The sequence below is a fragment of the Budorcas taxicolor genome, chromosome 3 (assembly GCF_023091745.1).
Source record: "Budorcas taxicolor isolate Tak-1 chromosome 3, Takin1.1, whole genome shotgun sequence".
Lineage (NCBI taxonomy): Eukaryota > Metazoa > Chordata > Mammalia > Artiodactyla > Bovidae > Budorcas > Budorcas taxicolor.
The window spans coordinates 12,641,717-12,660,023 of record NC_068912.1 but is presented as its reverse complement, the minus strand read 5'-3'; the positions used below and the strand labels follow the sequence as shown (position 1 = coordinate 12,660,023).

The 18,307-nt window shown below is 41.5% G+C and overlaps 1 protein-coding gene and 1 pseudogene across 1 annotated transcript; both read left to right on the top strand.

Moving 5' to 3' along the window:
* Nucleotides 1–756: 756 nt before the first annotated feature.
* On the top strand, nt 757–3,677 carry LOC128044976 (T-cell surface glycoprotein CD1a-like). Its single transcript, XM_052637399.1, has 6 exons — nt 757–838; nt 1,152–1,418; nt 2,026–2,304; nt 2,790–3,068; nt 3,382–3,472; nt 3,635–3,677. The coding sequence occupies exons 1-6, from the start codon at nt 757–759 to the stop codon at nt 3,675–3,677; spliced, it is 1,041 nt and encodes a 346-aa protein (XP_052493359.1).
* Nucleotides 3,678–11,554: 7,877 nt separating this feature from the next.
* LOC128044873 (T-cell surface glycoprotein CD1a-like) lies at nt 11,555–17,453 on the top strand (annotated as a pseudogene).
* Nucleotides 17,454–18,307: the final 854 nt, after the last annotated feature.

Genomic DNA, 18,307 nt, shown 5'->3' with positions numbered 1-18,307 from the left:
TGATTCACAAGTGTCACAGATGCTTGTTCTCAGGCAGGTGCTACGTGATTGTTTGATGAGTGACTATATGTCAATGCAAGTCAAACAGAGGAGGGTTTTCTTTATGTTGCAATGCTCCTGTGATCTCTGTGATGGCTACTGGCTGCTCCCTAAGAATGATGAAGAATATGTGTCAGTTTATACTGTTTCTCAGGGAAATCATAGGGGATCCTGAAAAAGCTAGTAAAGCAATGAGTGAGAACTCAGAGGTGTGAATGAGGTGGGTGGGAGTGAGAAAGGGGAAGAAAATATTTGAGGAAATGTTTTTAAAAAAGCAAGAGAAAGACAGAGTAACAGAAAAGAGCAGTGGCATGAGAACTTTAAGCAGGTTGCTGGGAAGACATTTACTTTCATGCTTTTATTTCATGGTTGAGAAAGTCCTTATTGGTACGTTGACTTTTCAATACACATAAGACTTGGTCCATAACAGTTAGATTGGGGAAGATGAACGGGATGGAAGCTGGTGACGGAGAGAACTTGGAAGCCAGAGAAGAGAGTCAGAACTGGAAGAGAAATGAGCATTTGGGTAGGCCGTCTGGGGATTAGGGAAGGAGCAGATTTTTTTTTTTTTTTTTTTTTTTTCAGACAGTGAATAAAGGGAAGGTTCGTTGGTAAGAGAAGGAAGTTAGAGTAAAGGTGTGTGGTAGGTTTGCTTAGAACAGAAATCAAAGACCTACTTTTCTGAGAGAGAAAAAAAAAAAAAAATCTGCAAATGAGATGCTGTTTCTGCAACTTCCATTGCTCCTGGCTCTCCTCGTGAGTGGAGACAATGAAGAGAATAAGAACTCTGTTCCAGAAGGTAGGTGTATGTGTGTGTGAATGTGTGTGTTTGTGTGAGCACGCACGTGCATACCTGTGTGTATGGGGTTATTTCCCAAACCAGAAGATTGCGAGTATCAGCCTAGTTTCATTCTGAGTATCCCTGACCCAGACCCCTGTGCTCTTTTGAAGATTATATGCATATATAGCACATAGGGCCCTGGGGCAGACATGTGTCTGCTGAGATATCTTGCCTTTCATCTAGATTCTGAGTTTCCGTTCTTTGGCACCTTTCATTCTCCAATCTCTCCTTCCCAATGCCCCTCCTCATTGTCTTTGTTCTTTTCCCACAGGCTTTGAGGAGCCCGTTTCCTTCAAAGTCATCTGTGTCTTATCCTTCCACAACAGTTCTTGGGTGCAAATTCTGTGCTCAGGCTGGTTGGGTGAGTTGCAGACTCATGGCTGGAAGAGCAATCCTGGCACTATTATTTACCTGTGGCCTTGGTCCAAGGGCAACTTCAGCAATGAGGAGTTGATGGAACTGCAAAATATGTTTCACATGAGCCTCGTTAGATTTGTTCAGGCATTTTACAGCCATGCCAGGAAATGGCAATTTGAATGTAAGTTCATTTTCCTTAACAGGGATTGGGGATATGGTAGGGGGTGTGTGGGTTTTAATGAGTTAATTTCTCTAAGAAACAGTCAATTCTGAAACTTAACTCTCCACACCATAGAATTGCAATTGTATCCTTTTGGGCAGAGGGTATAATCCAGACCCTGATTTCTCAGAAGGTTCAAGACTTCTGCTATTTGCAGACTCCTCTCTCATTGACTGCAGGCTTGTGCTTTATTATCTTGCCTCATTGGTCTCTTGCAACAGCCCCTTTCCCCAGTTTCCAACTAGGCGTCTATGTCTATATATTCAGTGTTATCTATTGCATTTCATTCATCCTGGGTCATCTTAACCTCCATTTTCTCACATTAAGTCTTTCCTTATTCTCTTGCTCACATAATTTACACTGCCTTCTTTAAATATTTTACCCTCCTCCTTATGTCATTCATCTCTTCCTATGTTCCTAATTGCCAATAATTCCCTTCTCTGAATATCTGATGAAACCAATCTTACTTCATTTCCTCAAATCATCTGAACTTCTCCCTTCTGTTTCCATCATCCTTTGATTAATTTTATCTTTTTTATGCCTTCTTTTCTCTAATTTTCTTTGGCAGATCCCTTTGAGGGACAGATAGTAAAAGGCTGTGAGCTGCATGCTGGGGAAGCCCCAGTAGGCTTTATGCGGATTGCTTATCAAGGATCAGACTTCTTGAGCTTTCAGAACAAGTCATGGGTGTCCTCTCCAGAGGGTGGAAGAAGGGCTCAGGTCCTCAGAAGACTATTTAATTTCTTTGAAGGAACCCAGGAAATAATACACAAGCTGCTCAGTGATACCTGCCCACGTTTCCTCTTGGGTCTTCTTGATGCCGGGAAGGCATATCTCCAGAGACAAGGTTAGTCCCGCACTCTTTTCCATTAACATTTTGTTCTATAATCACACCTTTTCATTTCCTAACATGAAACTAAGAGGTGGAGGGGATAATGGGTGACAATCCTAGATATGGGAAGGTGAAAGTTGCTCACTTGTATTTGAGTCTTTGAAACCCCATGGTCTGTTACAGTTCATGGAATTCTCCAGGCCAGAATACTGGAGTGAGTAGCCTTTCCCCTTCTCCAGGGGATTTTCCAAACCCAGGTTGGATCAAACCCAGGTCTCCTGCATTGCAGGTGGATTCTTTACCAGTGAGCCACAAGGGAAGCCCAAGAATCCTGGAGGGGTAGCCTATCCCTTCTTCAGAGGATCTTCCTGATCCAGGAATCAGGCCAGGGTCAATGTGGGAAAGTGTGTCTATCTAAAACTCTGAACCTCTGAATGAAACTCTGAACCTCTGAATCTGTATTGGAGTCCTCATCTGACCATCTTCCCCGTCCTCTGCAGTACGACCAGAGGCCTGGCTCTCCCCAGGCCCCAGTCCTGGCCCTGGCCACCTGATGCTGGTTTGTCACGTCTCTGGATTCTGCCCAAAGCCCATTTGGGTGATGTGGATGCGGGGTGAGCAGGAGCAACAGGGCACTCAGAGAAGTGATGTCTTGCCTAATGCTGATGGGACATCGTATCTTCAAGTTTCCTTGGATGTGGAAGCCAGTGAGGCATCTGGCCTGAGTTGCCGGGTGAGACACATCAGTCTAGGAGGCCAGGACATCATCCTCTACTGGGGTGAGGAAAAACTGGGGCCCTGCTGGTATGGGAATAGGTGGTCCTTAAGCAGCATAAGAGAGCCAGGTGAAAAATTGGGGATTCTAGGGACTGCAGACCCAAAAGGAATCAAAATAAAATAAAAAATATAGGAGTTGAAAATGAGAACCCTAGAGACATAGGGAAATCTTGAAGTTAGATGAAGGAGGGATGAGGGAAGAAATAGGGAAGAAGGAGAGGGTGAGGTGACACTCCAATAACAAAGGAAGAGCACAGAAATGCAGTAAAACAGTGGGTGGGTTTGTGAGGAAACCTGTGTGTGTCCTGTCCGCAGATCATCACAGCTCTGTGGGCTGGATCGCCTTGGCAGTGATAGTGACACTGGTGCTCATGGCAGGTCTTGCATTTTGGCTTTGGAAGCTCTGGTGAGTTCTTTGTGTGCATCCTTCCTGCCCTTTTTCAAGTCCCCACTTGTTTGTCCATCCTTTTTCTTCTCTCTCTCATCAGTTTCCCAGACCTCTTTCTTCTTAGCAGTCATTTCTTACCTCCACTCCATGTAGAGTAACTTCCATCTTTGTTTTCATTAGGACACACCGTGAAGCCCCAAGCTCTAGTCTCCCTTTGGAATGAGATCCCAGCTGCCCAGGAACTCAGGACACATCTAAACAGACTTAGGTGATGATGGCCTTTCCACTTTCCTTACAGAGAATTTTTAGTTGTGTTTTTTTGCTTAATGATCAATTGTCAGTTAAGATAAATGCAGTTTTGCAGAATTTATCATTCTAACCTGTGTTGGGGATTTTAAATTCTGAATGGAATAAGGTTCTGGGATCCTTCACTTATTCAAATGTGAGTGCATCATCAGGCTTATTTCAGATGTTACTTCCTCCAGAGGGTCTTTTCTCATTCACAAGTGGAAGCTGTCTCTGCCTCGTCTGAACTGCCATTGTAATTTAACTGAACTTTTAAAGTCCTCCTCATTTTAGACACTTTGTTGTAGCGATTTATTTCCCCTTTCCCTTCTCTTTTATAAGCTTCTTGAGAACAAAGTCCATGTCTTTTTACTATTTGTATCTATGGCAAAATGTCTTATCTGTATGTAGCACGTTGTAAGTAAAAATCTGGGTTGAATTTATTCTGAATTTATGATCTTTAAAAATTTTTTTTCCTTCCTGTCATCTTTGTAGTAGTTGAGACATCTGATGCTCTTCTGGTTAAATGTCTTTTCACTTGGCCAAGAGACTGCACTTAGTGATCTTAGTTTTTAGTCATTTTTCTGAGCCCTTGAGGAGAAACACAGTTTTATATTTGACAATTCTTATTTTTTAACTCTAGAGATTAATTTGAATGAAAATATTTCTTTATATTGAGAGTCCATCGTACTGCAAGGATATCAAGCCAGTCAATCGTAAAGGAAATCCATCCTAAATGTTCATTGGAAACTGATGCTGAAGCTGAACCGACAATACTTTGGCCACCTAAGGCGAAGAGTGTACTCATTGGAAAAGACCTTGATCCTGGGAAAGATTGAGTGTAGGAAGAGAAAGGGAGGACAGAGGATGAAATGGATGGATGGCATCACTGACTCAATGAACATGAGTTTGAACAATAGTGAGATAGGGAAGGACAGGGAAGCCTGGGCCTGCTGCAGTCTGTGGGGTCACAAAGAATTGAACATGAGAGCAATTGAACAAATTGATTTATAAGTATTTTAAATAAAAAGCAGAAGACAGAATGTAGACTCATATTATTTAAAATGTTTCAATGATAAGGAACAGAGTTATCACCTTGTTAGACATATAGAATCTTGGAGCTTAGCTGAGACTTCCTGAAACACAATTTGTATTTCAGCAAAATCAGCAGGGTTTATAAATGCATTAAAATTTGAGAAGCACTGATATGGGTGACATCTGAGAGGTAGTAGTGCTAGTGTGTCCCTGAAGAGAAAAGAAGATGATCAAGAAAAGAGAGCAAGAATGTTGATCCTGAGGTTGAAGTGAGGTCAAGGCAAAGAGATTACATAGAACACATTCTTATGGATTTTTGAGTATATGCCTTGCAATGCAGAGAACATGGATTTCATGTGTCCCACCCCTGGTCAGGGAACTAAGATCCCACATGCCATGGAGCAACTAAGTCCATGCACCATAACTAGAAAGCCTGGGTGCTGGGATGAAAAGATTCTGCATGCCACAACTAGGACTTGACCCAGCCAAATAAAAACAAACAAATCAAAATGGGTCATCATCTCATGAATCTACAAGTCTAGTTCTTCTCTCACATTTTCCATATCTTCACCTTAGCATTATAGATAGTATGTTATATATAACATTTCTTGTTTCAATATAGTTTACTTTGATGTTCTCTCCTCTCCAGAATTAGGTCTGCTTTCTGGAGGGAATCTAAGCATAATTCACTACCCTGGTATAGAATATTTTCAACCCATAGAATTTTTTTCCCTCATGCTTCTAATTCCCAGTCAACACCCATTTTGTATTCAATATCTTTTTAAAGGCAACAAATATTCTAATTTTTATGACCAGAGTTTAGATTTGTTTTTGAATTTCATGTTACTAGGGTCATACTGTAAAACCTATTTTTTGCCTGCCTTCTTTCAGTCAACATTGTTTTTGTGAAATTTATTCATGTTGTAACATATAGCAGTAATTCATTATTTTTCATTGCTGTGTAGCATTCCATTGTGTGACTGTACCACCATTTAGCCGTTCTACTGTTGATGGACATTTTCATTGTTTCCAGATTTTAGTTATGTCAAATAATGTTGCTTTGAACACTTGTATACATGTCTTTTTGCAAATATAAACAGCCCTTTCTCTTGGAAATAGACATATAAATGAAATTGCTGAGCCCGGTTTATATGTATTTTTCACATTTAATAGATAAGTGGCAAACAAGTTTTCAGTGGTTATACCAATCTACCTTTCATCTTCTCAACATTGTCACTCATATTTGATATATTTACCCTTTAAATTTTAACCTTTCTAATGGGAGTATAGTGTATCCAAATTTTTTGGTTTACGTTTCCATGATGGCTAATGGTACTTGACATATTTTCACATGCCTTTGAGCCATTTATATACACTGTTTTGTGAAGTAATGGTTTAAGGTTTTAGCTATGTGTATGTGTGTGTGTGTGTGTGTATGGGAGAGTGATATTTTCATTTCATTTCGAGGTCAGTTTCAAGTGACATTTCAAGTGACATTTTCATTTCATTTCCTTTCAAGGTCAGTTTTCATTCCAATCCCAAAGAAAGGCAATACCAAAGAATGCTCAAACTACCACACAATTGCACTCATCTCACATGCTAGTAAAGTAATGCTCAAAATTCTCCACGCCAGGCTTTAGCAATACATAAACTGTGAACTTCCACATTTTCAAGCTGGTTTTAGAAGATATGCAAAGATATGCAAAACCTAGACAGTGCATTAAAAAGCAAAGACATCACTTTGGTGACAAAGGTCCATATAGTCAAAGATATGGTTTTTCCAGTAGTCGTGTAAGGATGTGAGAGTTGGAGACCATAAAGAAGGCTGAGCACTGAAGAACTGATGCTTTTGAACCGTGGTGTTGGAGAAGACTCTTGAGAGTCCCCTGGGCATCAAGGAGATCCAACCAGTCCATCCTAAATGAAATCAGTCCTGAATATTTACTGGAAGGACTGATGCTGAAGCTGAAGCGCCAATACTTTGGTCACCTGATGTGATGAACAGACTCATTAGAAAAGACCCTAATGCTGTGAAAGTTTGAAGGTGGGAGGAGAAGGGTATGACAGAGGATGAGATGGTTGGATGGCATCACCAACTCAATGGACATGAGTTTCAGTAAACTCTGGGAGTTGGTGATGGACAGAGAAGCCTGGCATGCTGCAGTCACTGGGGTCACAAAGAGTCGGACACGACTGAGCGACTGAATTGAACTGAACTGAACGCTGGAATCCAAGAATCACATGATAAAACAGTGCTTTAGATTTGAAAATGACTCAGGAAGAAAGGTGAGATTAGGTTGTAGGGTTCAGTTCAGTTCAATCGCTTAGTCGTGTCCAACTTTTTGCGACCCCATGAATTGCAGCACGCCAGGCCTCCCTGTTCATCACCAACTCCCGGAGTTCACTCAGACTCACGTCCATCGAGTCCGTGATGCCATCCAGCCATCTCATCCTCGGTCGTCCCCTTCTCCTCCCGCCCCCAATCTCTCCCAGCATCAAAGTCTTTTCCAATGAGTCAACTCTTCACATGAGGTGGCCAAAGTACTGGAGTTTCAGCTTTAGCATCATTCCTTCCAAAGAAATCCCAGGCCTGATCTCCTTCAGAATGGACTGGTTGGATCTCCTTGCAGTCCAAGGGACTCTCAAGAATCTTCTCCAACACCACAGTTCAAAAGCATCAATTCTTCAGCGCTCAGCCTTCTTCACAGTCCAACTCTAACATCCATACGTGACCACTGGAAAAACCATAGCCTTGACTAGACAGACCTTAGTTGGCAAAGTAATGTCTCTGCTTTTGAATATACTATCTAGGTTGGTCATAACTTTTCTTCCAAGGAATAGTTCAGTTCAGTTCAGTTCAGTTGCTCAGTCATGTCCGACTCTTTGCGATCCCATGAATCGCAGTGCGCCAGGCCTCCCTGTTCATCACCATTTCCTGGAGTTCACTCAGACTCATGTCCTACGAGTTCGTGATGCCATCCAGCCATCTCGTCCTCGGTCGTCCCTTTCTCCTCCTGCCCCCAATCCCTCCCAGCATCAGAGTCTTTTCCAATGAGTCAACTCTTTGCATGAGGTGGCCAAAGTACTGGAGTTTCAGCTTCAGCATCATTCCCTCCAAAGAAATCCCAGGCCTGATCTCCTTCAGAATGGACTGGTTGGATCTCCTGGCAGTCCAAGGGACTCTCAAGAGTCTTCTCCAGCACCACAGTTCAAAAGCATCAATTCTTCGGCGCTCAGCTTTCTTCACAGTCCAACTCTAACATCCATACGTGACCACAGGAAAAACCACAGCCTTGACTAGACAGACCTTAGTCGGCAAAGTAATGTCTCTGCTTTTGAATATGCTATCTAGGTTGGTCATAACTTTTCTTCCAAGGAGTAAGTGTCTTTTAATTTCATGGCTGCAGTCACCATCTGCGGTGATTTTGGAGCCCCCCAAAATAAAATCTGACACTGTTTCCATTGTTTCCCCGTCTGTTTCCCATGAAGTGATGGGGCCGGATGCCATGATCTTCGTTTTCTGGATGTTGAGCTTTAAGCCAACTTTTTCACTCTCCTCTTTCACTTTCATCAAGAGGCTTTTTAGCTCCTCTTCACTTTCTGCCATAAGGGTGGTGTCATCTGCATATCTGAGGTTATTGGTATTTCTCCTGGCAGTCTTAATTCCAGCTTGCTTTTCTTCCAGTCCAGCGCTTCTCATGGTGTATTCTGCATATAAGTTAAATAAGCAGGGTGACAATATACAGCCTTGACGTACACCTTTTCCTATTTGGAACCAGTCTGTTGTTCCATGTCCAGTTCTAACTGTTGCTTCCTTACCTGCATACAGATTTCTAAAGAGGCAGGTTAGGTGGTCTGGTATTCCCATCTCTTTCAGAATTTTCCACAGTTTATTGTGATCCACACAGTCAAAGGCTTTGGCATAGTCAATAAAGCAGAAATAGATGTTTTTCTGGAACTCTCCTGCTTTTTCCATGATCCAGCGGATGTTGGCAATTTGATCTCTGGTTCCTCTGCCTTTTCTAAAACCAGCTTGAACAGATGGAGAGGAAGGCCAAGAGCTGAGATAAAGGCTTAGTGGAGAATGAAGGGAAGACACAGAAGAATGAGAGAGGAGGGAGACGCAGAGTAGTGACAGAGGAGAACACACTGGTCAGAAGGTGTAGGAGCATAGTAAGGCACAAAATTGTTGGAGCCAAACGTGTTGCTGGACATATTCAGTTATTTTTACTTAATCATTTTACAGATAAGAAAACTAAGTCCAGAATGCTATGATCGCTCCAATATACTGCTATATCCAGCAAGTGTCTATCCAGGAGTTTATCTTGCTCTCAGTCCAAAGCTCCTTTTGAAATGTGAAGTGACAGTCACTCAGCCGTGTCTGACTCTTTGCCACCCTGTGGACTGTGGCTGGCCAGGTTCTTCGGTCTAAGGAATTCTCCAGGAAAGAGTACTGGAGTGGGCAACCCCATTCCCTTCTCCAGGGGATCTTCCTGACTCAGGGATCAAACTGAGGTTTCCCTCACTGAAACAAGATTCTTTACCATCTGAGCCACCAGGAGTGCAGTGTATTTGCTGTGAGGGGTGAGAAGCAAACAGAACAGATGCATGAAGCCAGAAAAGTGAAGGGGAATCTTGAAGCAGAGTGAGAGGGAAAATGAGGCCAGTAAAAGGCACATCATTGTAAGAGGCAGTGGATTTCTCTATCAGGGAAGCTGAGGTTTCTTTTGGTGTGGAGGAGATGTAGGATAAGCCTGTGAGATAGTGTAGGGAGGGGAGCTCACACCTGGGTCCTGAGGGGATGGAATTAAAGAGCTAGATTGCGTATGGAGGAGCACCAAGAGACAATTTTTAGAAACAACATGAGATTGCTGGTGGCCTAAGCACCAGTGATTTAAGTCTTGATCAATGAATCAAGAACGATCCTCAGGGAGGTCTCGTGACCCAGGGAAGAATACCAGACTCCCCTAGGATATCCAATCAACTGGATTTACAATCAAGTTATAGCCCAACATGCCCAGATTTCTCTTCTAGGTTTTGCTGGTTCAGGGAGCAGATCTCTTAGTTCTTTTCTCCCCCCCACCCCCCCCACCCCGCCTCTGGTCACAGTCATCTCACCCCTGCCACCACCTTATCCCTTGAGTTTGGCTTCCAATTCTGGTTTTTCTCAGCTCCCCCACTTCTCAGTATTTCTCCGTCAGCTCCTGAGAAACCCCTATCCTTTCTCCTCCGTCAGAGTTGTACTTCATCCACCATAGCTGAGTGTATGCTCAGGAGTGGAGCTCTCTGGGAAGCTGCAGGTCTACAGTGGGGCCACAACTCAAGTATCAGCTGCTTCCTGCTCCCTGATTAGGACCAATGCTGCCCACAGAAGCTGAGTTGAAGAATCAGTGGCTCTGCTCCACTTCTCTTTCCAATCCTCCTCCTGCTCCTCCCTCTCATCTTCCTGTCCTTCCTCTTCCCATCCCAGCCTCTGCCACTCTCCTCCTCTTTCTTCTTGTTCCTCCCTCCTCCCCTCTTCTTCCTCTTCTGGGCTTCCTCTTCTCCTCCTCCATCTGTTATGTCCTTGGTCTCTCTGCCCTGCTCCCAACCTGTTGCTTCCAGCCTCCATTCCTCAGGTAGTTAACTCTTCTTCCTACCCAAACTCAAACTGCCTCCTCCTTGCTTTTCCCCAGTCTACAGTGAATGGTATAATCACTGGTGGCTACTCAATTTTGGAGTCCAGCACCAAATATAGATGTGGGACCTCATATTTAAAAAGCAGGGGAGAAATGCCTTTCCTGGTTCTCTTGCAGGCTTTGGTATTTCCTTTGTTCTCTTTCATCAGTGGAAAGTTCCTTTGTGAGGTTCTTAAAGAAGATTTATGGTCACACTATTGCCTCTCTTGCATCAGTGGAAAGTTCCTACTACTCCTTGCTCGCTCACCTGCTTGGAAGAGGAAGTAGGTACATTATCTTAATCTGGCTCTGTCTTATTCTTAAGGGACTTGGGTCTTCTAATTGTTCCCACATTGCTCTCAGCAGGATGGAATCTCTAATAGGTGAGGACAGGCTCTTTCAGAGTCGCTTCTCCACTTTTTCTCCTTCCTCCAGCCGCTGTGTGTCTTCACCCATGTTCTGAAGACAATAGAACTTTCTTCCCTTCCCCCTCCCATGCTCCCAGCCTCCCTCCTTTTCTGTATGGGAGATAGTGGGGCAAGATCTGGTTGGGACTTCCTGCCTTTCTCAGATCTCAGGCTTGTATCATGAGGAAGGATTTCTCTGGTCTATATATTTGATTCCAGTCTTTCAGGAGCCCTTGGTGAGGTACATGGAAAAAAGTGAATTTCCCTTGTCTATGGATCCTAAGGGTTCTATATATTCACACTAGCCTTTAGGAATTTATTAACAGTTTTAGCTGAATTATTCTTACTGTCTTGTGCAGCATCTGGTATCTGTCCAAAATAAACAAGGATTTGCTTTTCTTATTTCCTTGGAAGAATCTGTCTTTCTTTTGGGTTAATTGTTGGCCTTGATACTTCAATATTGTGATGGTTTCAAGAAAAGTTGTGATTTTGCTTATCCAGCTTTTAAAAATTACAAATATTCCAGTGAAGCTCTTTCTGGGTTTCTATTTTCTAATCTTAATTTTCCCCAAAATTTTCTTCTTTGAATTAGCTCAAGATAATTTCTGATTAGTTACATACTAAGAAATAATAAAAATAAATAGCCTAAATGCATCTATCCAGGTGATAAGTAGCATAAACAAATATTTAAGAGACTTTGAATAGTTATAAACACCATGAATGAGGGAGATCAGCATTTCCAGCAGAGAGCAGCATATGATAAAGCAAGCATGGAACATTCAGGAAAGACCAATAAGAAGAGAATCTTGTGTAAATAACTCCAGAATATTCTATTCACTTTACTTCCCACATATTATTACTAGTTTCTTGTTATGTATTGACCTAAAACAAATAGATGATGAGATATATCCCAAGAAAAGATGGGTTTATTCAGGAAGAACAGAGAATTGCAACTTGGCAGCTGCAATCATGGTAAGCCATGTGAAATACTGAGAACCCCCACTTCGGGTTTCCTGACTTTAATTAATTGAGGTTTTTGTTTATTAATTTTTACATCATTAATAAGAGATTTACAGCAGGATCCTTTGTGTAAACATCATACTTATTAGCATGTACTTTAGTAAAAAAAAAAAACACTCTGAAGTTTCTCATTTCATCAAGTAAGGTTTTTTGTTGTTGTTCAGTTGCTAAGTTGGGTCTGACTTTGGGACCAATGGGCTACAGCACACCAGGCTTCATGTCCTTCACTATTTCCTGGAGTTTGCTCAAACTAATGACTACTGAGTTGGTGATGCTACTTAACCATCTCATCCTCTGTCACCCCTTCTCCTTTTGCCTTCAATTTTTCCTAGCATCAGGGTCTTTTCCAGTGAACCAGCCCTTTGCATCAGGTGGCCAAAGTCTTGGAGCTTCACCTTCAGCATCAGTCCATCAAATGAACATTCAGGATTGATTTTCTTTAGGATTGACTGGTTTTGATCTCCTTGATGCCCAAAGGACTCCCAGGAGTGTTTTCTAGTGCCACAATTTGAAAGCACCAGTTCTTTGGTGCTCAACTTTCTGTATGGTCCAACTCCCACATCTGTACATGATTACTGGAAAATCCATAGCTTTGACTATATGGACCTTGGTCAGCAAAGTGATGTCTTTGTTTTTTAACATGCTATCTAGGTTTGTTTTAACGTTCCTTTCAAGGAGCAAGCATCTTTTAATTTCATGGCTGCATTCACCATCCACAGTGATTTTGGAGCCCAAGAAAGTAAAATCTGTCACTGCTTCTACTTTTTCCTCTTCTATTTGCCATGAAGTAATGGGACCAGATGCCATGATTTTAGTTTTTGAATGTTGAGTTGTAAGCCAGCTTTTTCACTCTCCTCTTTCACCTTCCTCAAAAGGCTCTTTAGTTCCTCTTCACTTTCTGACATTAGGGTTGTGACATCTGCATATCTGAGCTTGTTGATATTTCTCCCAGAAATCTTGATTCCAGCTTGTGATTCATCTAGCTTGACATTTTCCATGAGGTACTGTGCATATAAGTTAAATAAACTGGGTGACAATATACAGCCTATTGTACTCCTTTCCTAATTTTGAACCAGTCAGCTGTTCCATGTAAGGTTCTCACTGTTGACCCACATATAAGTGGACCTTAAGAAGCATTACTACAAAGCTAGTGGAGGTGATGGAATTCCAGCTGAGTTGTTAACTAAAAGATGATGCTGTTAAAGTGCTGCACTCAATATGTCAGTAAATTTGGAAAACTCAGCAGTGACCACAGGTCTGGAAAGGGTGTTTTCACTACAGTCTCAAAGAAGGGCAGTTGAAAGAATGTTCAAACCTTGATTCAATATCTAACTTAATTGCAGTTTTGGCCTTCATCAGAAATGTCATCGTAATCAACCATTTTGTAATTTTGAATTGGCACCGATGAGATAATCTTTCAGATAGGCGCTCTCCAACTTCTAGAGGAAGAAGAGGCAATCTACATGATAAACTTCTTGCCATTCCCTTCCCCTCAAAAATATGTTCTGCCTTAAAATAACCCTTTCTTTTCTTTTGAAAATTGCTCCTCTGCACCACCTTTCTTCCTATAAAAACCCTCCATTTTATACTGTTCCTCTGTGTATCCTTCCAGCTGCTAGAAAGAATGCTGCCCAATTCATGAATCATCGAATAAAGTCCATTAGATCTTCAAATTTACTCAGTGAAAACATTTTTTTAAACAGGCTATAGGTCAAATACCTCAAGGCAACATCTGAAGACGAGATCCTGTTGGGTAAACAAAACAGTTAAGGGCCACCATTTTGACAAGTGTTTCAAGGAGGCTGTTTTTGTTTTTCTTTGTTGTTGTTTGTTTAGAGTTTATACTTTATAATATATATACTTTATACTTTATAATAAGTCCCAGCACGCCAAGATTTACAATTCTTGTTTTAGATGTTTATTTTCCCAAGGAATTTAAAACATCCTTGAATAAAGTGATTGTATTTTCAGCCACTACATAACACAATTCACAGGTGTAATAGATGTTTGGTTTCAGGCAGATGCTAAGTGATTCTTTGGTGAGTGAATATATGTCAATAAAGGTCAAATAGAGGAGGTTTTTCTTTACATGTACATGTTTCAATATTCCTGTGGTCTTTGTGATGGCTACTGGCTATTCCCCAAGAATAATGAAGAATATGTGTCAGTTTATACTGTTTCTCAGAGAACTCATAGGGGATTCTGAAAAAGCTAATAAAGGAAACAAGAAAAGTCAGAGATATGAATGAGGTGAGGTGAAGGTGAGAAAGAGGAAGAGAATATTTGAGGAAATATTCAGAGAAGCAAGAGAAAGACTGATGGAAAAGAGCAGGGGCATGAGAATATTAGATAGGATGTTAAGAAGATGTTTAGTTTCATTCTTTTATTGTATGAATGAGAAAAGAGGCCTTACAAATCATTGACTTTCCAACAAGATTTGGTCCATAGCAGTTAAATCATAGAAAGGTGAGCAGAATGGATGTTGGTAACAAGGAGAGACACTGGAATCCAGAGAGGAGTATCAGAAGTGGAAGGGAAATGAATATCTGAGTATGTGGTCCAGGGCTTAGGGAAGGAGCAAGCTTTCTTTCTTCAGTCAGTGACTAAAAGAAAGGTTTGCCTGTTGGCAGAAAGAGGAAGTCAGAACAGAGGTGTTTTGGGGTAGGTTTGTTTGGAACAGAAAACAAAGACCTACTTTTCTGTGAGAAAGGACATCTGCAAATGAGATGCTATTTTTGCGACTTTCATTATTCCTTACTCTCCTCCCAGGTGGTGACAATGAAGAGGGTAAGAGCTCTTATCCAGGAAGGTGTGTGTGTGTGTGTGTGTGTGTGTGTGTGTGTGTGTGTGTGTACCCACGCATGCATGCATGTGTGCCTGTGTAATGGTTTCCCCAAGCTGGAGATTGAGAGTTATCAGCCCAGTTCCATTCTAAGTATCCCCGACTCCAGGTCTCTGTGCTCTCTTGAAAGCTGCATATAACTAACTCTTGGGACCCTGGGTCAGCCAACTGTCCACTGAGATATCGATGGCTTGCCTTTTCTATTATATACCAAGTTTCCCCTCTTTAGTACCTTCTTTCTCCATTCTCTTTCCTTCCCAATGTCCCTTCCAGGAGCCAATCTCCTTCTAATTCATTTGGATTTTATAATTTTATAACCATTTCTGGGTACAAAATCTGGGCTCAGCTTAGTTGGGTGACTTGCAGACTCATGGCTGGAAAAGCAGCTCTCACACAGTCATTGACCTTTGGCCTTGGTCCAAGGGCAACGCCAACAATGAGGAGTTAATGGAACAGCAAAGTGTATCTCACAGGAGATTCACTATAGTTTTGCAGGCATTTCACAACAGTGCCAATCAACGGCATCTTGAACGTAAGTTCAGTTCCCTCAATGGGTATTGAGGATACAGTGTGAGGTGTGTGTGTGTGTGTGTGTGTGTGTGTGTGTGTGTATCTCTGAGTTTCGTATTTCTCTAATATACGTCCTCCAATCAATTTCCACTCAATTCTGAACCTTACCTCTCCCTACCATAGAACAGCAGTTGGGCAAAGGGTGTAATCCAGACCCTGTCTTCCCATAATGTTCAAGACTTCTGCTATTTACTTATACGTTTCCCTCTCATTGACTGAAGGCTTGTGGTTTATTATATTCCAACAGTGGTCACCTGTGACAGCCCCTTCCACTTGACTCTGACTAGATACCTTCAGTTTCCTCACTCTATGATGGACTCCTTAAAGTGTGACTTTCTTCCCCATTCAATCTCTTCAGCAATCTCTATTTACATACTCAATATAACCTATTGCATTCCACTCACTCTTGATTATTATACTCCCCACTGTCTCACACTAAGTCCTTCCTTATTATATTATCTATTATCCACATCCTTTATATTGCCTTCTTCAAATACTTTTCTCCTCATGCCATTCATCTCTTTCTCAATCTCCAACTTCCACCAAGTTCCTTTTCTTTGAACCTTTGTCAAGCCAATCTTGCTTCATTTCTTCAAATCTTCTAAACTTCTTCTTTCTGCTTCCATCATCTTTTGATTCACTTTTTCCTTTTAATGTCCTATTTTCTCTGATTGGTAACTCCTCTTCCCTAGATCCCTTTGAAATACAGATAACAGAAGGCTGTGAGTTGCATGCTGGTGAAGCCTCAATAGACTTTGTGTGGTTTGCTTATCAAGGATCAGAACTGCTGAGCTTCCAGACAAGTCATGTTGGTCAGCAGACTATTCAGCTTTTGTGGACACACCCAGGAAATACATAAGCTGCTGAGTGACATCTGCCCATGTTTCCTCTTGGGTCTTCTTGAGGCAGGCAAGGCATATCTCCAGATTTGAGGTCAGTCCTGCACTCTCTCTCCACAAATTTTTTGTTCTAAAATAATACCTTCTCATCTTCCTAATAAGGAGCCAAGTGGGGGAGGGGATAATGGGTGACAACTGCTAACGATGGGAAAAGTATGTCCACCTAAGATGACGTGAAGCTCTGAACCTCTTAGTCTGTACTAGAGTCCTCATCTGACTATTTTCTCTGTCCTATGCAGTAAGACCAGAGGCCTAGTTCTCCCTTGGCTCCAGTCCTGGCCCTGGCCATCTGATGCTGGTTTGTCATGCCTCTGGCTTCTACCCAAAGCCCATTTGGGTGATGTAGATGCAGGGTGAGCAGGAGCAATAGGGCACTCAGAAAAGTGATGTGTTGCCTAAAGCTGATGGGACATGGTATCTTCGGGTTTCCTTGGATGTGGAAGCCAGCGAGGCATCTGGCCTGAGTTGCCAGGTGAGGCACAGAAGTATAGGAGGCCAAAACATCATCGTCTACTGGGGTGAGGAAGAACTGGAGTCCCACTGGGATGGGAATAGGTGGTCCTCAAGCAGAGCAGGAGAGCTAGATGAAAAATTTGGGGATTCTAGGGACTCCAGACGCAAAAGGAATAAAAATTAGAAATACGAGAGTTGACAATGAGAGCCCCTTAGATATAGGAAAGAGGTTAGATGGAGTCATCTCTGATGAGAGATAGGAGAGGAAATAGGGAAGAAGGAGATTTTTGAGGCAGATACTTGAATAACAAATGAAGGGCACAGAAATGCAGTAAAACAGTGGGTCGGTTTGAGAGGACACCCTTGTGTGCACATCCATCCACAGATCATCACTGCTCTGTGGGTTGGATCATTTTGGCAGTGACTGTACCCCTGGTACTCCTAACAGGTCTTGCATTTTGGCTTAGGAAGCACTGGTGAGTTGTTGTGTCCATTTTTCCTACACTTTCCCTCAGTCTCCACTTGCTTGTGCATCTCTTTTTCATTCTCTTTTCTGTTTTCCTCCTCCCAGCGCCTTCCTTCTTATCTATCAGCTCATTCCTTCTCACCTCCATCCCGTGTAGAATGACTTCCATCTCTATTCTCATCAGGACACACTGTGAGCCCCCAAGCACTCTTCTCCCTTTGGAAAGAGATCCCAGCAGCTCAAGAGCTCAGGACACATGTAGACATAGGATAGTCAAACATACATACAAGGAGAGTTATACATACTCTCCTTGTATACCTGTTTTGGTTGTTGTTTATTTCTACTTAATGATCAATATAAGCTAAATGTAATTTTGCAGAATTATTTTTCTATCCTGTGTTATAAGGCTTTAAAATTCATAATTTAAATTCTGAATGGAATTAAGTCCAAGGGCCCTTCGTGTATTTAGATGTGAATAGACCATCAGGCTTATTTCAGATGCCACTTCCTGAAGACCTTCCCTGATTCACAAGCGGGAGCTGTCTCTGCCTCATCTAAAGTACTATCACAATTTAACTGGATTTTGCTAAATCTTCTCCTCACTTTAGACCTTTTGTTGTGGCTATTTAAGTTCCTTTTCCCTTCTAATTTTTAAGCTTTTTGAGAGCAACATCCACATCTTTTTACTATTTGTATCCCTGTCAAATTGTCTTACCTGCATGCACTATGCTCTCAGTAAAAGTCTGTGTTGAATTTGCACCAAATTTATAGTTTTCTAAAACTCTTTTCCTTTCTGCCATCTTTGTTGTGTTAAGGCATCTGATGCTTGTCTGGTTAGAAGTCTCACTTTGGCAAGAAATTTTGCACTTTTTTAGTTATTTTCTTTGAATTGAAACATGCAATTTTCCATTGATTGCTCTTTTTTTAAAAAAAATTTGTTTTACTGAAGTATAGTTGATTTCCAATGTTGTGTGAATTTCTGTTCTAAAGCAGTGTGATTCATATATATATATACACACACACACACACACACAAGAATATATAAAAGAATATGAGAATATTCTTATATTCAATATATTTCATATTACATATATTTTATTTATAATATAATTATTATATTACTTAATGAATATATATTAATATATATTTCATATTCTTTTTCATATTCTTTTCCATCATGGTTTATCACATGGAATCGTGGTCTATTGAATACAGCTTA